We start from the raw sequence: 24,562 nt of genomic DNA, 5'->3' as shown, positions 1-24,562 counted from the left end.
AAGTAACCTTGCGCGACGGATGTTCACCATATTAACGTGTCAAGAATACTATCATTTTACAAGAACATCGTCGTATACAATGCACGTATACAGTAATTCTTGCTACAACTAGACGCCGGACACATGTCACTAATTGCTTTCGTTGAGAACTCATAAAACGAAGGAAATGACTTGAGGCCAGTGGCTTTTAATTCACAGCCAACCTCTAATGAAACGCCTTGATGTTTGTTCTTGCGTATTTTATCAGTGTCGAGTTTTATTTGACTTGTGAAAATGGGAAAGATTTTTTTGTGTCTAGATGTCTCTTTTTAGACTGCGTATTAAAATTAAAAAAAAAGTATAACACGTTAATACGATTTGAATGAATAAATAGCTATACAAAGTCTGTTTTCACTGCTCCAATATAATTCTTGATATCAGAGTTCGGACATGGTACACGCACAACTACCGTCACACTCTATTTTACCAACCATGCAAGAGAAATAATGCAATGCTGAATACATAAACAAATTCAAGTAATTATTTTAAGAATAGAGCATAATATTCTGAAAAACAGTTTTTCCCTTTCTTATATTTAATCTAATTAGTTACCATTTTCCTTTATTACTTCAAATATCATAACCCAAATCCCGTTACCACAACAGAACAAAAAATAACCGCCCGAGAATCTCGAAAAGCAGACAGCACAATATCCAGCAAATGTAACAGTGTAACTAGATAAGTGCTGCATTATGCAGAACTAAGTACTGTAAATAAGGTGAGCGTTGTATAAAATGCAACTCGTGGCCGTGCGCTACCCGCTGCAGCGTACACCTATAGGACCCACTGACCCAATTCCCTTATGAAACCTCTTGTTCCTTGTTGCCGGGGGAAATATCTCCGCATTGATTTATACAACTTGTACATTTTTATACTGACGATATATTATGGGATGCCGGTTCGCTTATCTCGAATTGATAGCTGGAGTAATGGGAGTGTAAATATTGTTTACGCGCCTTTATTTTATAGGACGTCCATATTTTTACAAAAATGTGTTAAATATATATTATATAATTATACTTATTATTAAAACTTCTAACACATTTTGAACAACGTTTTACATTTCCAAATCAAAAGCTTCTTATCGTAAAACATTTTTTATATTCTACGAGGAAACTTATAAGATTTCGCGCGTATTCTTGACATAGTGTGTTCCCATTCCCTCAGTATGTCATGGGGCATTTTACAACTGTTTCACTGATCGATTGCCGGTTAGGGTCAAGAGGGTGAACTGCCTTGCCCCTCCGGGGACTTTTCAGAAACGGTCCTATACATACAGGCTGTATAAAATATGATCATATTTTTTTCGAACTCATTTTGGAAACGTTCTGATTTACGTAAAATCTGTTCGAATTTGTTACATATTTATGCTCAGCCATAACAGCACTTTAATATTAGTAGCGCACGAGATACGCAGCCAGTGGTTAAATGCAAAGTTTCATAACATGCAAAATAAAAATGAGACATCTTAAATGCAGTTTGTAGCTAACCGCGACAGCATCGCGCTCGGTTAGCCTCGCTGACCCAATTACCTTACGAAACCTCCTTGCAGCCGAGTTGGAAATATATCTGCATTGATTACCTTTACCGTGCTATTTGGAACGTGTTAAGTTTTACAGAGTTGGTACGTAATTAACATTGGAGGCTCGTGTTCTTCAAAATAAACAAATCTGGTAAAATCAAGACCAACAGGCAAATTAATATAGTACCTCATATGTATTTATTAAGTAGGTATATGAAAGAAATTAAAACATTTGTACATAGCTACAGTGTTGAATAACAAAAATAAAACCATAAAAGTGTGTCACATAGCACCGTCAAAAAGGAACTATAACTAGTTCAGTTTGCGCCAGGCGCTGGTTTTCAACTTGATCCTAATTGCAGCTCACGGGTCTGAAGCTGTGTAAAATAATAAAAACATATGTGTAGGTAATATGAAAATTAAGTTATATGCTTAAACTCTTATTTACAGAAAAAAGTACCTTGAAACTGTATCTAAGGTACCTGGTTAGTACTTCTATTGTAACTCTTCATTCAGGAATAACTGTAGCTACAACCTAATTCATACCTACCCTCTTGAAACAGTCAAAAATGTCATGTTCATCACTACCTACTTTTGTATTATTCGCTAATCGAGCCTGCTTAAATTGCCTAGTCAAATTTCTGCCAATCAACTATCCGTATGTGAAATTGCTAACTCAGTTTCGATTTCCCAGCTTCTCCAATGACCGTTCAAAACGGATCATATTAAGGTAAATTAATGGATAATTGTGTAATCAATACGCAGAGCAAGCAAATTTTGCATAAATTAGCATCCGACTCGTAATAGGAAGGTAAGTACTAATGCACAATAATACACAGCCGTACATTATCTAGTTACGCTAGTTAATTCTGTTTGCTCTTGAGTGTATAGGAGATTCTCCCATTGACTAATGATATAATATTATCTGTAACTGGCGGGTCGAGAGCGAACAGCCTCGCGAGGCAACTGCTACGCTAAGTAGCTAGGTCAGTGAGGACGTGGCTCGGACGAGGAATGTTCACATAAACCCATGCTGCTTCGATACAATTGCTTCACTAGACTGCTCGCACAGAGTATACTCGCCAAATAACAATTGTAAGAATAATACCGAAATATATTTATGTTTGCGGCAATCAATCAGTTTCCAAATCTTGTTGGCTTAGCGGATAGCGATAAAAGTAATTTGGAACCTAAATTCAATATAGCCTTTGTCTCCAACGTTCCGTCACCCGTCACTTTGACCCTAATAACTTTTAGAAAAAATCCTTTAGCTGGTGTCTAGAGCAATTTAAAAAAGTTGTCGCTATATTAGATGAGATCATTACGTCGAATTTGTTTTCAGATTTTGTTATCAAATAACTATAGTACGGTCTACTGACCAATAAGTATGAATTAATAATTTCGTGTCTATCTACTTTTTATAAGACTCTATAAATATATAGCACTTTAATATTAGTAGCGCACGAGATACGCAGCCAGTGGTTAAATGCAAAGTTTCATAACATGCAAAATAAAAATGAGACATCTTAAATGCAGTTTGTAGCTAACCGCGACAGCATCGCGCTCGGTTAGCCTCGCTGACCCAATTACCTTACGAAACCTCCTTGCAGCCGAGTTGGAAATATATCTGCATTGATTACCTTTACCGTGCTATTTGGAACGTGTTAAGTTTTACAGAGTTGGTACGTAATTAACATTGGAGGCTCGTGTTCTTCAAAATAAACAAATCTGGTAAAATCAAGACCAACAGGCAAATTAATATAGTACCTCATATGTATTTATTAAGTAGGTATATGAAAGAAATTAAAACATTTGTACATAGCTACAGTGTTGAATAACAAAAATAAAACCATAAAAGTGTGTCACATAGCACCGTCAAAAAGGAACTATAACTAGTTCAGTTTGCGCCAGGCGCTGGTTTTCAACTTGATCCTAATTGCAGCTCACGGGTCTGAAGCTGTGTAAAATAATAAAAACATATGTGTAGGTAATATGAAAATTAAGTTATATGCTTAAACTCTTATTTACAGAAAAAAGTACCTTGAAACTGTATCTAAGGTACCTGGTTAGTACTTCTATTGTAACTCTTCATTCAGGAATAACTGTAGCTACAACCTAATTCATACCTACCCTCTTGAAACAGTCAAAAATGTCATGTTCATCACTACCTACTTTTGTATTATTCGCTAATCGAGCCTGCTTAAATTGCCTAGTCAAATTTCTGCCAATCAACTATCCGTATGTGAAATTGCTAACTCAGTTTCGATTTCCCAGCTTCTCCAATGACCGTTCAAAACGGATCATATTAAGGTAAATTAATGGATAATTGTGTAATCAATACGCAGAGCAAGCAAATTTTGCATAAATTAGCATCCGACTCGTAATAGGAAGGTAAGTACTAATGCACAATAATACACAGCCGTACATTATCTAGTTACGCTAGTTAATTCTGTTTGCTCTTGAGTGTATAGGAGATTCTCCCATTGACTAATGATATAATATTATCTGTAACTGGCGGGTCGAGAGCGAACAGCCTCGCGAGGCAACTGCTACGCTAAGTAGCTAGGTCAGTGAGGACGTGGCTCGGACGAGGAATGTTCACATAAACCCATGCTGCTTCGATACAATTGCTTCACTAGACTGCTCGCACAGAGTATACTCGCCAAATAACAATTGTAAGAATAATACCGAAATATATTTATGTTTGCGGCAATCAATCAGTTTCCAAATCTTGTTGGCTTAGCGGATAGCGATAAAAGTAATTTGGAACCTAAATTCAATATAGCCTTTGTCTCCAACGTTCCGTCACCCGTCACTTTGACCCTAATAACTTTTAGAAAAAATCCTTTAGCTGGTGTCTAGAGCAATTTAAAAAAGTTGTCGCTATATTAGATGAGATCATTACGTCGAATTTGTTTTCAGATTTTGTTATCAAATAACTATAGTACGGTCTACTGACCAATAAGTATGAATTAATAATTTCGTGTCTATCTACTTTTTATAAGACTCTATAAATATATATTATCCGAATTCCAAGAATTTCAACGAATAAAAACAAATAAAACGCACAGATCTAATACTGAAGTTTTAAGTATTAGTTCTGTGTGTTTTAAAAGTATCTAGTTATAAATAACAAGAGCAAAAATTAACGAAAGCAAACTTATACAATCGGCTGAACAAATCACAAGCCGATGCAATCAAAATAAAACCATTTGAACACTAAGTACGGCAGCCAGGTGAGATTATACAACCGAGTTGGAAACTTAAATAACGTCAAACGCTAATCTTCAGATGGGACTAAGAAACTTGTAAGTTTTGCCCTGAAACTTGGCTGTGTTTGCTTGCTTTAATATTACAGAATGCAAATTCATCACCGTATTATGGATATTCTTATAAACTTCAAACAACTTTTTTATATAAATTAAAGCATAAAACAAATATAAGACTACCAGCAGATATTAATGTACTTATGCATGTAGTTGTAGTAGTTATTTTTCTTTCTTTGTTCTTTAGATGAATGAATGAGAACGTTTTATTGTGAACGCCATAAAATACACTCATACATAAATAGCCGTCTTGTGGGACGGAGTAATCTCTTCCAGACCATCGTAAACAACAAACATAATATTTACTTAAAACAAGAAAAACGATACTAAGAAAACATTCACTTACTAATGTTGATGAGATGATGAGATGATGAGAAAAGGAATTAATTCTGAACTTAATATTTTAAGCATAAAATTTCAGCATCTGAGAAATTTAATAAATAAACATTTCTTAGAATTCTGCAAGGTCATTGAGCCCTAACATTTAATGGTAATATTTATATTTAGAGATAATATTTGAGATTTAAATTCATTCCAGTATCTATTTACTAGAATTAATTTTGAAATTTAAGAATATTAGGTAGGTACCTACTTACGTATGCCGTAATAAAAATAATAAAATTGCATTCGTTTTGGTCACGACCACACACATCTTTGCATTTAGGTACCTACATAAAAAGTATGATTTCATTGTTCATTTTCAGAACGATAATACATATATATCTCAACTCAAAACACGATAAATTATGCATAGTCAGTAATCATATAATTTATTCATAATCTCTCTAATACACAATATGAATAAAAACTGCATATTATCGATCTCCATATAGCTTGAAAATGAAACCAGTGGCGAGATAGGGCGTCGACCTTGGCGAAGCGACCGCTGGGCGGGCGGTGGTCGGCGAACACAAACACGCTCGACTGGATAGCCACCGACAGAATCTGTTTAGAGCTTAATCATACGTTTTAAAATCAGTGGATGTATTGTGAATCAAACATGATAAGACGTAAATATAGAGAGTGAATGCTGGAACACTATTGAGGTTAACGGACGCAGGACTTGTGTGTCCTGAAAGGCTGAAAGTCAATAAATCTATGGTATAACTTATAATTTAAGTTTAAAATTACCGTGAACCAAATTTAACCAATGAGTATATGACTAATGACACACAATAATTTATAATATTTGGAGTTTTATATATTATGTTTCTTTACAAAACTCCAGTTGAACAAATAAATGTTTCAGTTACAAAGGTAGCGCAAAACTGGGTAATAACTACCTAATTAATTTTAGAATATCTCAAATATTCGTCCTATTCAAGGGAACCTATTCGATGGATATCTATATTTAGGAAAGGTTACACGGGGATGGGTTATTCAAAGGTAAATTTACCTTCTCACCTTCATAACGTGGTTTACGTTATGAAGGTGAGAAGGTAAATTTACCTTTTACAGTGATAAAGAGTAACCGCTTCAAAGCGAATAAATAAAAACTAATTTATATTTAATTCAGAGCTTCAATTCGAATTAAACAAATAGTTATACAGGGTGTCCCAAAAAGTAGTGATGAACGGAAGCTGGGAGGTAGAGGACCTAGAGGGCTATCCGAATCACCCCCATGTATGTTATGCGATTTTTCGTATTTTCGGAGTTATGACATTTTTTTCAATTTTTATCTATCGCTGAGTAACTACGATGAGATTTTTATTTATGGTGACGTGAATTATTGCGCTAGATGCTCGATTTTTTTTGTGTGCTAAGCTGAAAGATAGGCCAATTCAGAATGGTAACATTTACTATCGTTAGATCTTTGAATGGAATAAAAAAAAGAATTAAATGCCAAGAAAGATAAAATTACCCAGTATGTTCTCAACTTCAAGGGCCCATAAAAAAATAAAATCACATAAAAAAAGTTTTCCATTTGGCTTTTAAAAACTTGCTCTATCTATCAGATAGCTACCCTAAAAATTCATTTTATTATTCAGAAGGCTTCAAGCGAAAAATTGAAATCTAAATGTGGTAAGTACAAAAATTTTTATTAACATGATGATCATTATAACCAAATTAAAACCAATAAATAGGTGTTTAATTACCAGAAATTTTTAAAATAACCCCGCTGTTGCTCAATTTTAGTGCGACATCACCGTAAAAAGTTGTCTTTTAAAAGTGTGAATGCCCTTTTATCATTTTTAATGGTTTCTTCTGCTACTATGAATTTCCGGGTTATTTCGTCCAAATTATGGCATTCTCTCAAGTAGCCGAGGTATTTTTAGTATCCCCATTGAAACAAATCATGGGGCTTAGGTCGAGGGACCGTGGAGGCCAGGCTTTAAGGCTGGCGTCACCGGCGCATGCGCAGGCTGCAACGACCAATCCATCTTTCAGGGTATCTTTGCCCTTTAGCCTGACCTCCACGGTCCCCGGACATAAACCCTATTGATTTTTTCCCGTGGGGATACTACAAAGACGAGAGACTGTCACAATTTGGACGAAATAACCCGAAAATTCATAGTTTCAAAAGAAACCATTAAAAATGATAAAAGCCCTTTTATTATTCAGACATTTAAAAGCCAACTCTTTACAGCGATGTCGCACTTACATTAAGCAACAGCGGGGTCATTTTTAAAAAATTCTGGTAATTAAACACCTTGTTATTGGTTTTAATTTGTTTTTATTAATCATCATGTTAATTCAATTTTTGCACTTACCACATTTAGATTTCAATTTTTCGATTGAAGCCTTCTGAATATTAAATTGAAATTTTCAGGGTAGTTACCTGATAGATAGAGCAAGTTTTTAAAAGCCAAACGGAAAACTTTTTTTGTGTGATTTGATTTTGTTACGGGCCCTTGAAGTGGTGAGCATACTGGGTAATTTTATCTTTCTTGGCATTTAATTCCATTTTTTATTCCATTCAAAGGTCTAACGATAGTAATTAATGTTACCATACTGAATTGGCCTATCTTTCAGCTTAGCAAACAAAAAAAAATCAAGCATCTAACGCAATAATTGACGTCACCATGAGTGAAAATATCATCGTACTCGGCGATAGGTGAAAAATTGAAAAAAACGTCATAACTCGGAAAATACGAAAAAAAGCATAACATACATGGGGGTGATTCGGATAGCCCTCTAGGTCCTCTACCTTCCAGCTTCCGTTCATCACTACTTTTTGGGACACCCTGTATAATATTACGTGATTTATGAGGAAAGGCTGGAAAATACGTAAAAAGTTTCTATGTTTTATTTTTGCAAACATAATAAAGCATTTTCCTTAATGATGTTGTTTTATTTTAATATGCGATATCCTTGAAAACAAAACAAGTTACCAGAATCATAAAACACGAAGAAATGTAATAATGATTCATGTTTGTTACGAATTATTATGCAAGAAATGATGGCGTACAAAAAGTGGTCTTTATGGGACCCTTACACATATGTACATTGAGCATATAAGAGTATAAGAAATATCATTTTATCCAGTAGTCTGATCTGCAATAAACCACAGGGGTAACGTTGAATGGTGAGCGCATTCACGAGAGTTACGACTACACAAATCAAATGAAGTGCCTATTTGTTTATTTGTAGTCATCTCTAGAGACAACGTTGAGTCGTTATATTAACGGAGTTTGTGCACCTAACATAATACGTTACTGCAGCGTAAATTATTGCTGTGGGATCTTTTGGAGCGTGCGTTTATGATGCTTGCTTGTATAGCCTAGGTAAGCCTAGACTTGACAGTTTTCTGGGAGTTGACTGCGGGCTTACTGTAAATGGAATTCCTCTCACATAAGATGTGGTACATATTCCTACAATATATTGTAATATTCAAAATGATGTCCGAATACGAATCCCTTTATCCCCTATTTCATTTATGACGTAGTGAAAACCAGACAACCGTGGAAAGCAATATTGACTATTATTATTACGTGAACAAAGGAGAGTACCTACTTCATACGTTGTAACCTTTAAAGAAAATAAAAATCGTTATATATGACTGAAATAAAACATAGAATACGCTCTATTATAATATCTTCTGAGAGGCAATATTGGTATTCTAAGTATTACGTAGGCAAAAGATACCTACACTTGAGTTTGTTTTCATATTTGTTTTTATTGATGACTTTGAGTTCAAACGAACAGAATCTTGTTTTACAATTAACGAATTCAATTAAATAACAGTATGAAAGTTAGGCCTTTTGTTAAATTTGTGACTATTAGAAATAATCCGCTTCTAAAAGTACCTATATCTCTACATGCGGTTTTTTGTTAATAGATAAAGTAATTCAAGATGAAGGTTGAAGTATATAATTTATTAGGTTTTAGACAAAGCGGGCGAAGCCGCGGGCGGTAAGCTAGTAGTTCGATAAATAAATGTTGAAGTGGACGTGGAGGCAAGTATAAAACTCTAAGATAAGTAAGATGAAGCACATAGTGGTTAAAGTAAAACCACTACATAACTATATAGTTATATAAACTCGTGCTGTCTAGGACTTTCGATTCTACTGATATTGTGTTTAGTCTTCATTTCTAGAGCAGGCTCCAAGGAGATGTTCGTTTGCAAAAATAGCGGACCTAAATCTGACTTCTGATATATGTTGTATAGATCCCAGACATCCTATAGACAGATGTTGCCAACCAGTTTTGTGGTCCCCCTCCCCCCACCCCGGTAATTAAATATGGCATACAAAGAAAAAAGTAAAAATTTCCAAAACATGCCGTGTGGGATATCAAATGAAAGAGCTTATTGAGTAGATCACGAATATATAGCATACTATAACATTTCTTACACTTTCTCTAAGATTTTTTAGAAAATTTACGAAAATGCTCCATTTTTGAGTTAACTTTAAACCACTATAGATTGAAAACTCATGAATATATTTTTTAAATTATTATTTTAAATAATTAACAATAGTCCATTGTTTACGATTCAATAGTTTGTAATAAGTGAGCTATATGTATGTGGTGGATTTGATGACCCCACAAAATGTTTTAAATTGCAAGGCGCAACTTTCACTGAAGTTACCGATTTGAAATCTAATCACACAGAGGCTGATTCAAGAGTATTCTGCCATATTGCAGAGATAATTATTCTAAGCCCTGACACCGATATTTTTGTATTAGGCCTTTATTTCTGGCATAAAATTGAAAATATACTCGCCATCTTTGAATGCTCCCCCACTCCCCCATGCAACTATTTCACTGTACGACCTATTGAATCGTAAACAATGGACTATTGTTAATTATTTAAAATAATAATTTTAAAAATATATTCATGAGTTTTCAATCTATAGTGGTTTAAAGTTAACTCAAAAATGGAGCATTTTCGTAAATTTTCTAAAAAATCTTAGAGAAAGTGTAAGAAATGTTATAGTACCTATGCTATATATTCGTGATCTACTCAATAAGCTCTTTCATTTGATACCCCACACGGCATGTTTTGGAAATTTTTATTTTATTCTTTGTATGCCATATTTAATTACCGGGGTGGGGAGAGGGGGACCACAAAACTGGTTGGCAACATCTGTCTATAGGATGTCTGGGATCTATACAATATATATCAGAAGTCAGATTTAGGTCCGCTATTTTTGCAAACGAAACTCCTCTGAGAGTCCGGTCTATTCTACGGAACGACTACTTTTATATGGAATATTTTAACGAGGCATTTTAAATGTTAAGTAATTAGAGTGATTATATAAATTTTATCATACTAGTGAGATTATAAATATGTAATATGTAAGTATTCATATTACATAATACTTATGTAGTTACGAATAATGTACATAAATTTAACGATTGCACATAGGCAGCTTTTGAGTTTTTTTATGAATATAATTAACGTAATGAATTAACAACAACAATTATATCGCTTTCTATTTTTACCCAAACAAACTCATTTACGAAACGCTACAAACAATAATTTTGGATAGCATTTTCCAAAATAAAACAGGTTATTAAACAATTTAAATATCCCAACATACAGATTACACGCTAAACGAGAACTAGTACAAACATGGGCATTATTTTTTTTTGTTTCATCTATTCATTCTTTAAACAAACAAAGCACCGAAGTCCATATTGCCGTCGCACAGTGACTTAAAAATCTTGGCACCGCATACAATTAAGCAGACGCTGGATGAATCAACAGCGTTGTCCCCAGCCGCTGACCGAGACTAGTCTAGTCAGAAGCGTCTCTGATTCGCTGCATTTAATCCCAAATAGTTATCTACAAATATACACAACCCCAAACAAAAGTACGTGGCTCGATGCCATCGTACATTATGATTCGCATCGAATTGCCGCCTCTAACTTCGTAATTAGTCGCCATTTTTATACCCATTCTTGCATTTCCATCGTCTGGCTATTCAGTAAAAGCGTTATTACCTCGCATTACTTAGTAGGTGCAATAAAAATGAATTAATTCCAGTGCAAATAATTAACAAAGTGAGATTTGCCGGGTTCAACAAACTCTCTAATGGTAGTTTAAATGTAGGCGGGACTTTTATTAGATTGTTTACATAACTACAAGCGCGATATAAGGAACATCGCGATTGAGATTCGCGGTTAGCACTAAATTAGCTCTCTGGCGAAGACCTTCACGATCGACTTGTTTTAATAACTCACGTAAACATAATAGATCATCGATGATTTAGCTCCTTTTAAAATACACGTACAAAAAAGGCTATTATGAAAATTTGATAACATTTTATAACGCCAACATATTTTGCATCATATTTTCGTTACGGAAAAAATACCCGATAACAATTAATCCATTATCAACGGACAGCAATTTCCTCCTGAATACTTTAAACGATGACTCACAAGATCTAGGCGAGCCCGCGTGGTATCGCGGGCGATCTGCGAGCTGCAGCAGGGAAGAATCGCCGCTTAGCGAGGTCGAGCCCACCGGCAGGGTGCCGGGGGCGCCCATCAGCCAGCGGCGAGGAAGCGGTAAAGATTTGTGAGCCCTGCGTGCGCCGAGTCATGCCCGGCGAAGCGTGATCGCCTTCCAAGGCTCTAGCAGAGCTCTAGAGCGATTTAAAGCCTATAGCCTTCACTTAATGTAACATAAAAACCTCGACCCGGTCATTCTAGGTTTTAGATTTAAATAATGGCTCATTAAACACCAACGCGTAAGCATGAAATCTGATATTCGATAAAGTGAAAAGCTTTATTAGGTTTTAAAAAAGTCGAATTCCCGTATTATTCAAGCAAGTCCATAAAAATGATAAAATCGGTAACATAAAATAACTAGGTAGGTACGTATATATAAAACAATTACAAACATGATTATTGTGTTAATTTAATCAATTAATTAACACATCGTGTACATAACTTAACAACTTAAACTTATTAATTAAGTCGAATACATACAATATAGGTTATGTAATTTGTATATTAATTAAGTATACCGACATCAACATAAGGGTTTCTTCTCCCTCATATGTATTTGTGACCAAGAGTTAATATTAGAGATGCAACGAATAGTTGTTTGGCCGGATACCGGATACCGGATGTTCGGCCTGACCACCAGCCGAATGTTCGGTATCCGGCCGCCGAATATTCGGCCGACGGCATTTTGAGTTTCGTAGGTGCGTGTCGCGCACCGGCACGCCGCCTTTGAAGTGCAGGTTTTGACTTGTTTCGTAGTGAACGTTCGCGCGGTCACAGTTCTTGGTAGAGACACTTTTATCGTGTCAGTGAAAAAAAATTTCGTTAAAAATAATAAACAGCTTCAATTACAACTGTCTTTATTTCGATTCTATTTATAAAATCTACCGATTTTACTATCCGGTATCCGGCCTGATAGTACATTACCATCCGGTATCCGGCCGGATAGTAAAAAAGGGCCGGATAAGCCGGATACCGGATAGGAACCGAATATTCGGTGCATCTCTAGTTAATATAATACGCCCCAACTCTAATTAGACATTTTATTACGTATGCAGATTTCAAATGATGAAGGGAAAACGATGAGTTTAGATAAAGAAGATTCATTCAGTAGTTGCATAGCAAATTCATTAAAACGAATAAAGGTTTGCTGAGAATGCACAATGGGCCGATAGAAGCTTCAAGTGTGGCAAGCGCACTCGGATTGTGACGTCACTGCTCTTCGAACTGATATCCCATTCAGGGATTAACGGCGATGTGGCAAGTGGAGTAGATACATGATAGCTAGAAACAACTAGTTACTGTGAGATTAATATACAAGTAAGTACCCAAGTGTAATATTTAAGAAAGTACGAATATAGTACATAAACATAAACAGTATACAAATTTTCTATTAACAATTTACTATAACTACGTTGTAGTTAATTATTTTACGAGCGAAAGTATATCGGACAAACGTTAAGAACTAAGATTAACTTGATTGATCTTGAACGATCAGTAACTAAGTAGGCGTGCATAAACAATCCGATAAGTCGACAATTAGCAGAGTTTTAAATAATTTATATTCTTTATTATACCTAGTTGCGAAACTGAATCCGATTGTTGGACAAGGGCAATTCATTTGAAACTAGGACGATTCATTCTTCCGAGACGATACGTTTTAAATTTGTAAAGTTATAGTATAATATATTTTGAGTGAACTATTATTACATAATTATGAGTAATATTAAAAGAAATTACATGTTGCTCATAGCGTTAAAAAATGCAAACAGTAAACTGATAAGATACTAGATATCATCATTACTAGTTAACAACACACTGTGATTTATCTTGAAATTGTGTGCATAACGAAGACAGTTTTAATATAATTACCATTCTCAAGTGGAGTTACGTAAGTTCATTGTATTGAAATATGTTCATCACTATTATTGTTACACAATAACGTAACGGCACCGGTTTCCGACTAGCCTCCTCTATCCGACCATTTTGATTTTTATTTGATAAAACGTTTAAAATACGCGCGACACTCGTGAAACTGAAGGCTTTCGATTCAATCACTTATCGTACGTCATCTGTCCAAAATTGGGTTTCAAATTTTAACCGACATTTCGTCAATCCAAGAAAAGCTAGGCGAGGGTGTAGTTTGTATTGAATTGAATGTGAAAAAAACATAAAACGGTGAAAATAAACATTTGGATTTTTACGCTAAATACTCTGGTAAGTTTGTGGTTAATTTACTTTGAACGTTTTATTGGTGTTTTAAATTATTAATTTTAAAATATACATGCAAAGATAGCGTGTTTTTATAGGTTTTTTTGGACAAATAATTATGGACGGAATGAGGAGCTTTTCAAAATAACAACATTCCGAAATCCGACCGAATCGGTCGGTAAACGGAATTTCGCACTTTGTAAAAGAAGGTAATTATCTATTATGCATGTTGTTTTGTGGAGGTTTCGTATTAAGTTATTTATTCTAAACGCTATGCTTACATACTACACCTGTATGCGACCAATGCTAACTTTAATGGATTATTTGTAATATACGTTTTAACTGACACTCTTTTTTGATTTTTTCGTTATTCATTTACAAAGACCGGTCTGGTTTAAAACCCCTATATTTTACGTTTATGACACATAATTGCATAACTACGAAATTGTGAGATCTTTATAAGTGTACATATGAAATAGAAATGAACTAAAAATGAATATCAATTTCGGTTTAGAGGCTTTATTACGCAAATTTAGGTTTGGTCGGAATCTAGGTGCGATATATTTCCCTGTTTCCGTCCAACTGGATTGCTTTTGCTTGCGCTGTGCTTGAGTGAAATTGCATGCGTTTATTTCAGGTCATCATCATGAGTGATAAAAAAGAGGCTGAAGTATTCTCATTAGCTGAAATAATACTTTTGGTGAAATGGATTTTAGAATTGGGCAAAGTAGTCAATGGGACATTCTAATTTAGTGTGGATGACCAGTGAGGCATTTTATGAGTTTGAGTTTGAGTAAATGTAATTTTAAACTACTACAGTCTAACATAGTTAGTTTTTGTTATTATAATAAATGCTCAAATATTATTTAAAACTAGCGGTCCGCCCCGGCTTCGCCCGTGGTACAACATATTTAAAATATCTCTCCATAAGAACCATCCTCGTACTTCAAGTAATATAATAAAAAAAGAATTATCGAAATCGGTCCACGCGTGATGCAGTGAAAAGACGAAACGGGTTTTTACGAATTTCCATTGTATTTCTATTATCATAAGGTTGATTTTAGTAGAAAATATTTGACTGGTCGGAATCTAGCTACTCAGTGGTCGGAAACACGTGTATTTGTACTCAGTCGGTCGGAAAATGGTGCTTTCAGTTAATTTCCAGTCGTGACAGTTAAAATCCAAATTTAGGTAATAAAAAGCCATTATGAAATACAATTATGTGCATATTTTAAAATATAAGTTCGTAATCTTTCATAATATCATTTTTTCTTATGACCTCTAGAGTATTTAATTTATCTTTTAAAGGATTCATTTAGCCGTATCAATCAGTGGTCGGTATTCGGTGCCATTACGTTAGTTAACGATCACATGTGAACAGTAAAACTTTGGTTTAAATATCTGGTTATAATGTAGCGAGATAACACAAGGTACTTTTACAGCTATCTTTATTACCTTTTTCGTTTATAACATTTTTATCCCAGCCCCCGGAACCACAGACACAATAGAAAATCTATTGTGTCGTGGACCGATCGGGCCGCTTGGGGCTCAATGGGCTAAGAAATCGTTCGTTTTGACCAATAGAAAGAAGCATTAACTTCAGCTCAGATTCACAGGGCGTAAGAAGCGAAACGAAACATTATATCACCGATATCTGTCGTCAGAAGAATACTATTGATCTTTCTCTACCCTATCCAAAGTTATGGTTACACGGTAAGCAACCTTCTCCAAAGTTCTGGTAGTTACAGCGTTCACAGCTAATCTCAGCATCAAACAAGTGCACCACGCAGAACACACGTAGATACACGGCTGACGCATCGGCCGCGATCTGTGACGCCTGGGACGTTGAACCGGCGAGGTCACGACCACTGTGACGTGTGCTGCCTATTGAATACCACACCGTCTGCCAAACGACACTCCGCCAATCGCGTCCATTATAATATCGTAATATTTTAATCGATTTCATAAATTTAAATTACTCCCTGTTTGTATTGATGAGTTTATTGAACTGGCATGAGAACGCTAACAACTGACAATTATGGCGAATTTACTTAATATAATAAATCGAAGAATGAGTAATAATAACTCTTATGAATTTGATCCATTTAGCTGTAAAAAAAAACGCAATTTAATAAAAAGTCTTTTGAAATATTAAAAAGCAAAATGTTACTTCAAAGCATTAAAATATTCACAGGTTCAAAGTTATCGCTTCAAATACTTCCAAAATCCGACCAAATTCGTAAACGAACCGAGTGTACACTGTCTCACGTTACGGGGTGAAACTTTAACGGAACCGTAATGTAAACGCCGCTTATTTGATCAGCTTTGAAAGCCCGTTAAGTGACGAAGCAAGTTATTCTTGTATACGTATGTAGTTAGAGATATATAAACCAGTTGACCGTGGTGTCGTCCGCGCAAACCGCAAACTCAACGTGGGTAACATAAAGGGATGAAATTTCGTAGAATCCCTCCTTTAGCCTACACTTTATAAAGACCAACCTTTCAAGTATGATAAGATTATAGACAGGATTTCGGGATCATGCAGTGGGGTTCATATTTGATTTTAAGGAGGTACGGAATAATAAACATCGCATAGTTACAATTTATTCGTAGTTAGTGCATTACTAAGAGATTAATTTTTAAATTGGGCTTGTCAGTGTACAGTATCTATTTAAACCAAATAATGGCCAGAACTAGAACATAACTTTTGATTTCGTCTGAGGTTTAAATCATGAATATTCACTTCGAATAGCACACTTTTTGTTATACACAAAAGAAACAACAACCGTCTCAATGAAGTACATTCTGTTTTATTTTTTGGAGACAAGTAGGTAATTAAAATTTGCACAAACTGTGTTGTCGACTAAACCGTAATTATAACAGAATGAAAACTAAATCGATATTTTCATGAATAAACATGTTTCTCGAAAGGCTTTTAATTACTTAAAATAAAAAAGTGAGACCAAATTTCAAGTCGTACAAATTGCGTTCGATAGCTAGCTGGATGAAAATTACAGTACGGAAAACCTCTCTCGAAATAAAATTAAAATATATTTTCTCTTATTTTGTTCCGCACTCAGTACAGTTTTTAACCCTAGAAACATAACCTTCGTCCATCTGATGAATACGCGGTACTAAATACGCCATCTCTTTCTAACGCGTGCGCGTATAAACTTGCCTGTTCTTGTCAACTTAGTGTGCACCGCGCTGTTGCAGGCGACACCGGTGTTCAGCGCGTAAGTATTTTGTTTTTTGATTTATTGAGCATCTGTTCATCGTTTCGATGAATGGTTATGGTTTGTGTTAGTTTTGGTGACGGTTTGAAATATTTGCTTGCAGATTTTTGACATGGAGTCTTGACGTGCACTGAGTGATAACACAATTGCGCGATTATTGTTGGAAGAGGATGACACCAACTCGCTACCGGCTTCTTCGGATGGTGAAAATGAAGACTTTATGGAGGTGGACGACGTGGAAAGCGATCAGCAATATGAACCCTCTGACCAAGAGGACAGTCAGCAAATCCGTCACGGTTCATCACCATCTCACTCACGGGACCACGAGACCGACTCTCAATCACCTGCTGATTTATTGGAAGAGACTACTTCTTCATGTATTTTGACCTTACCACAAAGTACCATTCGTAGTCGCAATCGTCACGTTTGGGCCACAAGTAAAGGTCGTACATCAGGAAGGACAACTGCGATAAATATCGTCCATGTAGCAAGAAGGCCATCTCGTGGTGTAAGAGGAATGGTAGATCCTTTATTATTATTTGATCAGTTCATGACCGATCAGATATTTGAAAAAATATTGAAATGGACCAACTCTGAAATCGCTATAAAAAGACAAACGTATGAACAAGTCACATCTACTGGGATGATGGCCCATCTACGTCTACTGCCGACCCTCGACCGACTCAAGCATAATATTTGAATAAAAGGAAGGTTTGCGGTCTATGTTCCTATAAGCAGAGACGCATGACTAAATCATATTGCTCTAAGTGTAACACTGCAATTTGTGGTGAACATAAGGCTGAATTCTGTGTGAATTACGCTGTGAATAATTAGCTTTTGTATTTTTTAAGTGTAGAGTTATGCCCTAAGTTTATTTTGGCCAAAGAAAAAAAAGCTTTATTTTGTTATTTTTTTTTAATTTTAATTTTTACGTACCTTATCAACTACGATCTCCTTAAAACTAGTGCCTTACGTTACTATAATAAAAGTAAATAAAGATTTCCTTTTTTTTTAATTATTATGTTTTAATTATAAATAAGACCCTTATCCCTAAAAAATTATGTAGTAAACAGTTTTAAATTATAACGTTTTAAGTAAAAATTTCATACTTTAAAAAATGTTCATCAATATGATGAATGGTTATGTTTAAAGGGAGCATTAAGAAGGTTATGTCTCTAGGGTTAAGTGGATGCCTGAAACAGCTTACGGATAGTAAGCAGAAAAGGGTGCGTAAAAAGTTTTACATCCTGCCTGTGAATAATTTGAAACGCCTTTTCATTTATATTTTCACTAATTTAACCAGCTATATAAAAATGTCCTTTATACTGTGCGCCATTGTTTGAGCTGCTATTGTCGAGTGGATATGCTTCTTGTCTCCATTTCAGAAACAATTGACGGATCTATGCAATCAGAATTACAAGAGCATTGATCGCAACTTGGAGGTTAATAAACATGTTCCGTTCTTCACAGTAACATCTCGACAAAAACTAGTTTATCCTTTCATTTGCAGTTTTTCTGCTACATAAGGTTTAAGTACATAAGTAAATTAATTACTGATATCATATTAAAGCGCTCGTTTATTTTGTCTGCGCATAATTAATTAACAAATTCATTATTCATTCATTGAAACATAAGGAAAGAGGATCAAACAGTACACAACAAAGTTGATAAAAACTTTAATATTAAATTAACATTCAAAATGTTTCGTACAAAATAATCAGTAGGAAAAACCCAGACGATACTGTAAATATTCAGTGTGGGCCGCGTCAAAGCGAAACATTTTAACGCGATGTGGGTCATTCCACTTCGCCACAAAATTAGTCACAAAGGATGCGAGCAACCTGGCAGTCTTGACACAGAGTAATCTCCGCACATTGAGTGGACGGCGCATCGTGTCGCTTGACCGATACTCGACACAAAACAAAGAACTCGTATAAATAAGGAGCTTTTTGTGTACCGAGCGTGTTCGTTGGTGACTTCGACGAGAATAAATTACCGCCCCCAAAAATAAAACGGGCGTGAGATGTCAACGGTTAACTTTGTTTAACGCGACACAAGTGTCTCGAGTTCTTTTCTTTGATATTCTAAATTGTATTTATTACGGTTTTTATTTTATAAGCAAGTTTCCGGCTCCCGGTTTCTTTGAATCTTGCAAATTGGACATCCGTTTCAATGGAGGCATTTATATCTTCGTGGAACCTTCTGACCCTTGTGGCCGGTCCGTAATACGGCGACTTTACATATTGCTATTTGTCTGATGTCCATTGTTATATTCATATAACTCGGAGCACTTCGTTATTACTAATACCCGTGTTCAATTGAGGCAAACATTCTTGGTCATTAACTGCTCAGATACCTTCCTAATTCGGGCCATATTGATAGGCGATACTTAAATTACCAAACGCTTAGTACAGTTATAATTACGGTGGTACGAGACAAGTTCGTCGGTTGGTTTATCACGATCGCGAATATCTAGACGCGTAGGCGTGGTTAGCTGTGATTCAGAACTGGTTTTGCTAAACCCATTGAACATTGATACATGGATATGACGGGGAAAGTAGAACTGCATGATGGATGACGTGTCCACTCTTGACACGAGAGCTTAAATATGCCATTATTAAAAAATAGGTTATAATTATAAGTGTCTATTATTAAAAAAAAATACATGATACATATATTGTGTAGGAAAAAAATTCTTTGTTGTTTTGTAGGCTATGGTCTGTGTAACTTTATGTAGTTAATATATTATATGAATATGTTATACTTTTAATGGAAAATTATGTTCGTTTGATTAAAGAATGGGCTTAAATTGAATTTAAAATGCAGCTTCTGGATGTTTTAAGAACAATTGCTTGTAACATATACCATACCCATGACCCACCTTTGTAAGCATACCATATAAAAAATTAGCACTAACATACAATCTGAATAATGTAAGTTGCAAACCACACATAAGAACTTTTGTATTTTTTTTCTAAGGTTAAATCAAAGAGGTACGATTAAATATTTATAGATATTAAGTCAACTAACTAGAGGAAATGCATTCTAACAAAAAGTGGTTTCTTAGTGAAATTGGTCATTGGACATTTGTCATATAGTTCAAATAACTTAAAATTATGTTATGACGATTCGAAAACACTTCTAGAAGAAGACTAATTGAATAAATAAAAGTTTGAGTTGATTTCTTTTAGTGGTTAACAATTCTTCTCTACTTTAAGTTTTATTAGTGATCATCTGATGACTAATATATAAACTTAATGAATGATATTCATGAATAATTAATTCTTAATCAACAAGTTGTATTTGAAATGTATAATTAATTCATTCACTACTTTGATAAGAACATTTGAAAATAATAATTTTAATATATAAATAAAGAAATGTGTGACTGAAATTTAAGCTAAATAGTTATACAGTTTTGTTTTTATTTTACGGATATAACTATTTTAGTCATCATAAATAGTTCACTACATTTGCATTATTAAAATCTATTTTAAAATGAAATTGTAATTATTATCAGAACTAATATACTTTATAATTAGGTAACATAGGTATTTACTCCCATCGTTAAACCGATATTGTCTATTATAAAGTGGCTGATAAAGTTTTCCCACCATTTTTGCAAAAACTATTCTACATTTTTTTTTCTATTCAGTCAAATTGACAAAAGCAGGATATATTAGTGACTGGTTGATTCTTTTGCTGAATCTGATTATTTCATAAAAGGAAGTTAATTCAAACCACATCACTGCAAATTTAGCATTAAGTTTATCTATAATCTGGTTTTACAATGTGCGTATTCCAAACATTTAATATTTGTGCATATTCCATGGTACACAATCGTTTATCTTGGGTATACTTATTACAATGTATCGAAAACATGAAAATATTTATTTATAGCCATATTATAGCTAACTTTTGATATATCTAGAAACTTTTTTAATTTGTTGATATCTCTGACTCAATTTTAATTCACAAATACTAAGAAGCTGACATCATCTGGGTTAGCTTAATGTAAACAATGACAAAGAAAACATTTGTCTATACAACTAAGATATTAAACGACTTAAGGTACACAGAAACTATGGATTGCATATACTACTAGCGGTCCGCCCCGGCTTCGCCCGTGGTACATATTAACGTTTTCTCTACATAAGAACCATCCTCGTACTTCAAGGAATATAATAAAAAAAGAATTATCGAAATCGGTTCAGCCGTTCTCGAGTTATGGAATTACAACGAAAAGTGGCATTGATTTTTATATATTAGATTTTGAGTACTATTCAAAATAAGTTAGAGAATAAAGGCACATTTAAGTACTGAACATAATATAACCTATATTTAAAAAAAACTCTATTAAAAATTGTTTTTAAACACCATGATAATTTATAAATATAGTGATGTTTGGGTTTTAATGTGTTAATATGGAATGTTTCTGATAGATTTGTACAAAATACATGTTTATTTTGTATTTTGCAATTCATACTCATTTGCATTGTTATGATATGAAAGTTTAAGAAAACAATTCAAGTACATATTATCAGGCTGAGTCAAATCTGCGATTCTCTGAAGTGTACAGTCAACAAAACAAGTTGATTCATCAAATTGGTTCATAATGGCACAAATACATTATCTACCAGGATAAACTTATACTATAAGGATATAAACACTTACCGCTTTCTATGTATGGTAGGGCAAGTAGTAGAAAAATTGTGTATCCAATTTCACTAAACATTGTCGCTTACAAACACACACTTTTGGTATCACTAAGTCATTGCACACACAGCTGATTTTCAAACTACACAAAACCTTTGTCTGTTTTCGATAAAAACGCATGCGCGTGCAAACAATATTTTTTATTTACATTACAACAAATAATTCTCACAATAAATAAAATTAAGACACAATGCACGTAAATTAATTCATGTTAAAATTTACTTGTAATCATAGACTTGCTTTGTTGAAACAAATAACAACAATGATTTTCTTTCCCTACAAACGAATTCACTAAAAACATAACTTTTTCTATGTTATAAATAAAAAACAATTCCGTTTATATTCAACATTCTCATTTTTAATTAAGAATATTAACTTCTTCACACTTTAAACATAACAATCAAATAAAAAAACGATTTCCGTCCTTCGCCATCTCTTGACTGACATATTGGAATTATTATCAATTATGTCGAAGTAAGAGTGCGTTCACATACAATGTCTATGCCTCGAGAAATTGGATGCGTTCAATTTAATATATTTACGGTAAAAAATGCTGTACTAAATCATAATACATGATTTAGTTATTTCAATTATGATGGTTTATAACTCGATTAAAATAATAAATAGGTTATAGTTCAATCTTCATATTTGTGTACTTCCAAAATAGTGAGTGAACTAAAAGAATAACAGTCAAATTAAGTAAAGTTATTGATAGGTTATAATCACAGATAAAATATGTATCTTTTTTATTATTTAAAAAAATCATGCATTTTTGCCACAGATTTCTGCATTCAATACTATATTTATACAAATATAAAAAACGTAGTTATTCAGAAATATGAAAAACAGTTTTCGTAAACATAACAAGTAAAAAGTTTGTAAATGAATACGAGACATGAGTTTTACTTTCTCCGATTCTCGATTTATTTTTGTATTTTCAACCGACTTCAAAAATGGCGGAGGTTCCGTACTTTCGACTGTACTCTATTGGGATCACGAAGGCCATAAGCCTTTGTAATCGTTATAAATAAAAATATATCGTAATGTATCTTTTGTAATCTACAGGCCTTTACTAAGCCTTTACTGATAAAAATTCATTCTTGATACTTGCAGGTACATACTTAACATTTTTGCCATGTGGTCTCCATATTACCACTTTTCTTGTGAATAAATTCAATTCAAATATAAAAATGAAACCCGTTTTCCTTGGTCACGTTACGGCATCACGCGTGAACGGGTGGACCGATTTCGATATTTTTTTTATAATATTCCTTGAAGAACGAGGATGGTCCTTATGGAAAGAAAACCTACACAGTACACATTGTAGCGTCGACAAGCCAATTTATGAGTTATCGAATTTCAAGTGTAACGCTAAGAAAGTTCACACGGTAACTCATATATAAACAGTTCGTGCGCTATGCACAGAGTTACGGGCTTGTCGGGACGCGGGTGGGTCGCATTAGGTCGAATATTAATTACATACGGTTAAATATATGTAGTTAACGAAATATAACCTTTGCGTAGTAATTTCATCTTTTATTACACCCGCACATAACAAGTCCCTACATTGGTGACTCCCGGCGAAAAGTGAACATTATTATAGTGAATTGCATAGATATCGTTTGTTAATAATTAAAAATGAATCCGGCAGTTCCAGTTCGAGCAGTTTCGTCGGTACAGTTAACCCTTCTCGAGCAATTAGCACAATTAAAGCAGCGGGTAAACCAGCTGGAATGTGCAGGCTCGAGAGGCAAATTGTTTAGCGGTCGAAGGTATGGAAATAGCACGCATCGTTCCGCATCTCAAAATCACGATCGTGCAGGAATATCAAAACAGAGAAGACCAAATTGGTTATGTTATTACCATTACCGCTATAAGAACAATGCCAGCAAGTGCTTTCAACCTTGTGTGTGGCGGAAGCAGCATCTATTAAGTTTTTAGTGGACACCGGCGCAATCAGAAATGTTTTAATTTTACCAGTGTCGAAAAATAACCGAACCGCGAGTGAGTGTACTGTGTAGTGATTATTACGATAAAAACTCGATTATAGCAGTCTAGAGTACCTATGTAAGTAAATTACGAGACTCTATTAGGAAATATTAGTCAGTAGCTATTAGGCAGAATGTAAGACGGAACATGTTTATTCACCCCGATTTAGAAAAATGCGATTATGTTTTTGTAAGAAACGACGCAGTGCGTAAGCCTTTACAACCAACATACGACGGTCCTTATCGTGTGTTGAGTCGAGAGGAAAAGGTATTTTACATTCAAATGACTGGCAGGAAAGTTAGAATATCTGTAGACCGTCTAAAACCTGCATATTATTTGAATGATGATAGTGATACGACATCTGGGGCAGATACTGAGGTTCCATCACAAATTCCAAGTAGCGAATTGCCTAATACACATACCACGCGTAGTGGAAGAGCTATACGATTACCAGTACGATTTAGGTAATAGTATTGTATATGTAATTGTTTCAACTATTTTAAATTTATTAGAATTACGATGATTATAAGTATTCATATAAGACTTCATAGAAATGTATAATAAATACTTAGTAATCAACACATCGTATTTAATAAATAATAGCATTTGTGAAATTTGAAACGAGTTCA

At 34.4% G+C, this 24,562-nt stretch overlaps 1 protein-coding gene across 1 annotated transcript in view; it reads right to left on the bottom strand.

Moving 5' to 3' along the window:
* The window catches only part of LOC123693453 (disintegrin and metalloproteinase domain-containing protein 10), an 85,116-nt gene extending 62,727 nt beyond the window's left edge, over positions 1 to 22,389 (bottom strand). The window contains exon 1 of the mRNA XM_045638560.1: positions 21,903 to 22,389. Coding sequence (XP_045494516.1) covers positions 21,903 to 21,963 — 61 coding nt within the window. The 5' untranslated portion in view covers positions 21,964 to 22,389. The remainder of the gene's footprint in view (positions 1 to 21,902) is intronic.
* Between the last annotated feature and the right edge of the window lie 2,173 nt (positions 22,390 to 24,562).

This window comes from Colias croceus, chromosome 7 (genome assembly GCF_905220415.1).
Source record: "Colias croceus chromosome 7, ilColCroc2.1".
NCBI lineage: Eukaryota > Metazoa > Arthropoda > Insecta > Lepidoptera > Pieridae > Colias > Colias croceus.
This window is presented reverse-complemented; position numbering and strand designations above follow the sequence as displayed.